The sequence below is a fragment of the Bombina bombina genome, chromosome 2, assembly GCF_027579735.1.
Source record: "Bombina bombina isolate aBomBom1 chromosome 2, aBomBom1.pri, whole genome shotgun sequence".
NCBI lineage: Eukaryota > Metazoa > Chordata > Amphibia > Anura > Bombinatoridae > Bombina > Bombina bombina.
Genome location: NC_069500.1, coordinates 571,128,403 through 571,134,613, shown reverse-complemented (window position 1 = coordinate 571,134,613; position 6,211 = coordinate 571,128,403). Strand labels below are relative to the sequence as shown.

Below are 6,211 nucleotides of genomic sequence, written 5' to 3'. Positions count from 1 at the left end.
TCCGGAGCGGCATATTAGGGGTTAATAAGTATATTATAGTGTTTGCGATGTGGGAGGGCCTCGGTTTTCGGGTTAATAGGTAGTTTATGGGTGTTAATGTACTTTTTAACACTTTAGTTATGAGTTTTATGCTACAGATTCGTAACGTAAAATTCATAACTACTGACTTTAGATGGTGGTACGGATCTTGTCAGTATAGGGTGAACTCGTAATACCGGCGCTATGGGAGTCCCATTGAAAAAGGAATTTTTAAAAGTGCGCTACTGAGGTTGCGTGACAGGCTAAACGGTGTGCGTTACACCTATACCTAAAAGACTTGTAATAGCAGCGTTAGGAGCAAAAAATAACAGTGTCATAGGCCATAACACTTTTTCATTCATAACGCCAAACTCGTAATCTAGCTGAATGTGTTTAAGTAAAATAGGTGAAACTCAAAACTTAATTTACAAGATTGCTAAACAATATAAATGTATTTTTGCAAACATAAGATTCCAAAACCAAACAAGAACAAGAAGCATGGTTGGTATTTTATTTATTATTACCTGTGCACAGGAGAAAGAACTGCTGATAAAAACTCAATAATTGTTTTGTACAAGTAGGTTAAAAATAATCAGAATCACATGGCATGTTCAAATCTTGCAATTATGGAGACTGTGTAAGATAGTATTCCACTGAACAATTTGGTGTGGCATTTCCTCAGTGCAAACACAAATGGGTGCAATTTACACTTATGAAGAAGAAAGTGGAAAGGATGGTGACTACGAAGGTATAAAAGTAAAATTGGCAGTGTCAAAAATAGTCAAAATGATTGGAAGGAAAAAAAAAAAGCTGACAGGGTTAATCTGAAACAATGATTAAAATGACACATCGGCCACTAAAATAATAATATCTCAATTGAACTCTTATTAGAGGGAGGTGTTGCATCGTATTTACCTGAAAAGCTGATCTCTCCTACAAAAGCTTGCTACACCATATTTTTAAATACAAGATTATCTGCATATGGGTGTGATGTGCGGAGTACTTTAACCCACTGGGTGCCAGACAGGACTGTATTCTATGTACTTTCTGCCAGCCAATGGCTTAACTTCACTTCTGCAAATTAGCTTTTTCATTAGAAATGTATAATGCAAAAATCAAATATGAATATTACAGAATAATGCTAGCAAAATACATGCTGAAATCACAAAAATGTGATATTAGATCACTAGTTGTAACTTTAAAATTGTAAATTTCTCTTTAGTTTTTTTTATTCTACATAAATTACTACAGAAGGCTAATTTGTTTAAAGCAAAATACCTTTTGACAGCTGGAAGGTTAAATAAAGCTTGTTAACCCAACTGCAGAAGTTAATTGTTTAAAAATCACAAGCAATGCAGTAGGACCTGGGGGAACGTTTTGATGCATGCAACATGTTCAAATGAAATGCTCTGATTCCACAGTTTCAGATAAGCTACTGCACTTCATCCCAACTTAAATGCATCATGTTTAGTTTGTAACAAGAAGGAATTGTATGAGTCAAACTGAAATAAAGCAGGTGTTTCTTCCAAGACTTAAGAGCCATTATCAAAAATAAATTACACTTTGTTTCTGCGTTTGGAAGGGTTGCTATGATGGTTGAGAGCCCAGAAGTCGTTCAATAGCAGCATTGATGTCTCCTCCAGTTGCTATTAAAGCTTGTAAATTTGCTTCCCTATTTATGAATCCCATTGCACTAAGCTGTTCTAGTTGTGACTGAAATCTGATTTCTGGATTCTGAATCTGCAGAAAAGAATAAAATCACAATTAGCGAAATGTAATAAGTTACCTTATTAAAGATAATATACTTAAAAGGATTTCCATTACGATCTATCATAAATTAAAGCATAAATAAAAACAAATTATGCTTACCTGATAATTTCCTTTTCTTCTGTTGGAAAGAGTCCCCAGCTGCATTCATTACTTTTGGGAAATAAGAACCTGGCCACCAGGAGGAGGCAAAGCCAACCCAGCCAAAGGCTTAAATACTCCTCCCACTCCCCTCATCCCCCAGTCATTCTGCCGAGGAACAAGAAACAGTAGAAGAAATAACAGGGTGAAAGGTGCCAGAAGAATAAGGACAGCCCACATAAAATTGCAGGTAGGGAGCTGTGGACTGTTTCCATCAGAAGAAAAGAAAATTATCGGGTAAGCATAATTTATGTTTTTCTTCTTAAATGGGAAGAGTCCACAGCTGCATTCATTTCTTTTGTGAAAACAATACCCAAGCTATAGAGGACACTGAATGCCAAGACAGGAGGGTACAATAGGCGGCCCATACTGAGGGCACCAGGCCTGAACCTCTACCCAATAAAAAAAACCTGCTCCAACCGAAGCCGAGAAAATTTTAAGAGGAAAAGCCCCAATGACACTGACTCGCAGTTAGTCCAGAAGCCAATCTAGAGAGCGCAAACTGACTCGACTGAGCCAACAGTCCTCGAGGAGACACTGTTGCCCAACAAACAGTCCCCCACCGCTCATCTCCACAAATGGAGACACCAGCCGAAACCCCCAAGGGAACAAGGCAAAGGAGAACCAAGGAAACCGAAAGGTCCCCTAATAGAAAAACAGAATTTATGTTTACCTGATAAATTACTTTCTCCAACGGTGTGTCCGGTCCACGGCGTCATCCTTACTTGTGGGATATTCTCTTCCCCAACAGGAAATGGCAAAGAGCCCAGCAAAGCTGGTCACATGATCCCTCCTAGGCTCCGCCTACCCCAGTCATTCGACCGACGTTAAGGAGGAATATTTGCATAGGAGAAACCATATGGTACCGTGGTGACTGTAGTTAAAGAAAATAAAATTATCAGACCTGATTAAAAAAACCAGGGCGGGCCGTGGACCGGACACACCGTTGGAGAAAGTAATTTATCAGGTAAACATAAATTCTGTTTTCTCCAACATAGGTGTGTCCGGTCCACGGCGTCATCCTTACTTGTGGGAACCAATACCAAAGCTTTAGGACACGGATGAAGGGAGGGAGCAAATCAGGTCACCTAAATGAAAGGCACCACGGCTTGCAAAACCTTTCTCCCAAAAATAGCCTCAGAAGAAGCAAAAGTATCAAACTTGTAAAATTTGGTAAAAGTGTGCAGTGAAGACCAAGTCGCTGCCCCACATATCTGATCATCAGAAGCCTCGTTCTTGAAGGCCCATGTGGAAGCCACAGCCCTAGTGGAATGAGCTGTGATTCTTTCGGGAGGCTGCCGTCCGGCAGTCTCGTAAGCCAATCTGATGATGCTTTTAATCCAAAAGAGAGAGAGAGGTAGAAGTTGCTTTTTGACCTCTCCTTTTACCGGAATAAACAACAAACAAGGAAGATGTTTGTCTAAAATCCTTTGTAGCATCTAAATAGAATTTTAGAGCGCGAACAACATCCAAATTGTGCAACAAACGTTCCTTCTTTGAAACTGGTTTCGGACACAGAGAAGGTACGATAAGCTCCTGGTTAATGTTTTTGTTAGAAACAACTTTTGGAAGAAAACCAGGTTTAGTACGTAAAACCACCTTATCTGCATGGAACACCAGATAAGGAGGAGAACACTGCAGAGCAGATAATTCTGAAACTCTTCTAGCAGAAGAAATTGCAACTAAAAACAAAACTTTCCAAGATAATAACTTAATATCAACGGAATGTAAGGGTTCAAACGGAACCCCCTGAAGAACTGAAAGAACTAAATTGAGACTCCAAGGAGGAGTCAAAGGTTTGTAAATAGGCTTAATTCTAACCAGAGCCTGAACAAAGGCTTGAACATCTGGCACAGCTGCCAGCTTTTTGTGAAGTAACACAGACAAGGCAGAAATCTGTCCCTTCAGGGAACTTGCAGATAATCCTTTTTCCAATCCTTCTTGAAGGAAGGATAGAATCTTAGGAATCTTAACCTTGTCCCAAGGGAATCCTTTAGATTCACACCAACAGATATATTTTTTCCAAATTTTGTGGTAAATCTTTCTAGTTACAGGCTTTCTGGCCTGGACAAGAGTATCGATAACAGAATCTGAGAATCCTCGCTTCGATAAGATCAAGCGTTCAATCTCCAAGCAGTCAGCTGGAGTAAAACCAGATTCGGATGTTCGAACGGACCCTGAACAAGCAGGTCTCGTCTCAAAGGTAGCTTCCAAGGTGGAGCCGATGACATATTCACCAGATCTGCATACCAAGTCCTGCGTGGCCACGCAGGAGCTATCAAGATCACCGACGCCCTCTCCTGATTGATCCTGGCTACCAGCCTGGGGATGAGAGGAAACGGCGGGAACACATAAGCTAGTTTGAAGGTCCAAGGTGCTACTAGTGCATCCACTAGAGCCGCCTTGGGATCCCTGGATCTGGACCCGTAGCAAGGAACTTTGAAGTTCTGACGAGAGGCCATCAGATCCATGTCTGGAATGCCCCACAGCTGAGTGACTTGGGCAAAGATTTCCGGATGGAGTTCCCACTCCCCCGGATGCAATGTCTGACGACTCAGAAAATCCGCTTCCCAATATTCCACTCCTGGGATGTGGATAGCAGACAGGTGGCAGGAGTGAGACTCCGCCCATAGAATGATTCTGGTCACTTCTTCCATCGCTAGGGAACTCCTTGTTCCCCCCTGATGGTTGATGTACGCAACAGTTGTCATGTTGTCTGATTGAAACCGTATGAACTTGGCCCTCACTAGCTGAGGCCAAGCCTTGAGAGCATTGAATATCGCTCTCAGTTCCAGAGTATTTATCGGTAGAAGAGATTCTTCCCGAGACCAAAGACCCTGAGCTTTCAGGGATCCCCAGACCGCGCCCCAGCCCATCAGACTGGCGTCGGTCGTGACAATGACCCACTCTGGTCTGCGGAATGTCATCCCTTGTGACTAAGGTTGTCCAGGGACAGCCACCAACGGAGTGAGTCTCTGGTCCTCTGATTTACTTGTATCTTCGGAGACAAGTCTGTATAGTCCCCATTCCACTGACTGAGCATGCACAGTTGTAATGGTCTTAGATGAATGCGCGCAAAAGGAACTATGTCCATTGCCGCTACCATCAACCCGATTACTTCCATGCACTGAGCTATGGAAGGAAGAGGAACAGAATGAAGTATCCGACAAGAGTCTAGAAGTTTTGTATTTCTGGCCTCTGTCAGAAAAATCCTCATTTCTAAGGAGTCTATTATTGTTCCCAAGAAGGGAACCCTTGTTGACGGAGATAGAGAACTCTTTTCCGCGTTCATCTGAGAAAGGCCAGGACAATGTCCGTGTGAGCCTTTGCTTGAGGAAGGGACGACCCTTGAATCAGAATGTCGTCCAAGTAAGGTACTACAGCAATGCCCCTTGGTCTTAGCACAGCTAGAAGGGACCCTAGTACCTTTGTGAAAATCCTTGGAGCAGTGGCTAATCCGAAAGGAAGCGCCACGAACTGGTAATGCTTGTCCAGGAATGCGAACCTTAGGAACCGATGATGTTCCTTGTGGATAGGAATATGTAGATACGCATCCTTTAAATCCACCGTGGTCATGAATTGACCTTCCTGGATGGAAGGAAGAATAGTTCGAATGGTTTCCATCTTGAACGATGGAACCTTGAGAAACTTGTTTAAGATCTTGAGATCTAAGATTGGTCTGAACGTTCCCTCTTTTTTGGGAACTATGAACAGAATGGAGTAGAACCCCATCCCTTGTTCTCTTAATGGAACAGGATGAATCACTCCCATTTTTAACAGGTCTTCTACACAATGTAAGAATGCCTGTCTTTTTATGTGGTCTGAAGACAACTGAGACCTGTGGAAACTCCCCCTCGGGGGAAGTCCCTTGAATTCCAGAAGATAACCTTGGGAGACTATTTCTAGCGCCCAAGGATCCAGAACATCTCTTGCCCAAGCCTGAGCGAAGAGAGAGAGTCTGCCCCCCACCAGATCCGATCCCGGATCAGGGGCCAACATTTCATGCTGTCTTGGTAGCAGTGGCAGGTTTCTTGGCCTGCTTTCCCTTGTTCCAGCCATGCATTGGTCTCCAAGCTGGCTTGGCTTGAGAAGTATTACCCTCTTGCTTAGAGGACGTAGCACTTTGGGCTGGTCCGTTTCTACGAAAGGGACGAAAATTAGGTTTATTTTTTTGCCTTGAAAGGCCGATCCTGAGGAAGGGCGTGGCCCTTACCCCCAGTGATATCAGAGATAATCTCTTTCAAGTCAGGGCCAAACAGCGTTTTCCCCTTGAAAGGAATGTTAA

The 6,211-nt window shown here is 42.8% G+C and overlaps 1 protein-coding gene across 1 annotated transcript in view; it reads right to left on the bottom strand.

The window, feature by feature from the left end:
- Nucleotides 1-515: 515 nt before the first annotated feature.
- The window catches only part of UBQLN1 (ubiquilin 1), a gene marked incomplete in the record, with an annotated part of 255,859 nt that continues 250,163 nt past the window's right edge, over nucleotides 516-6,211 (bottom strand). The window contains 1 exon segment of the mRNA XM_053702450.1: nucleotides 516-1,758. Coding sequence (XP_053558425.1) covers nucleotides 1,606-1,758 — 153 coding nt within the window.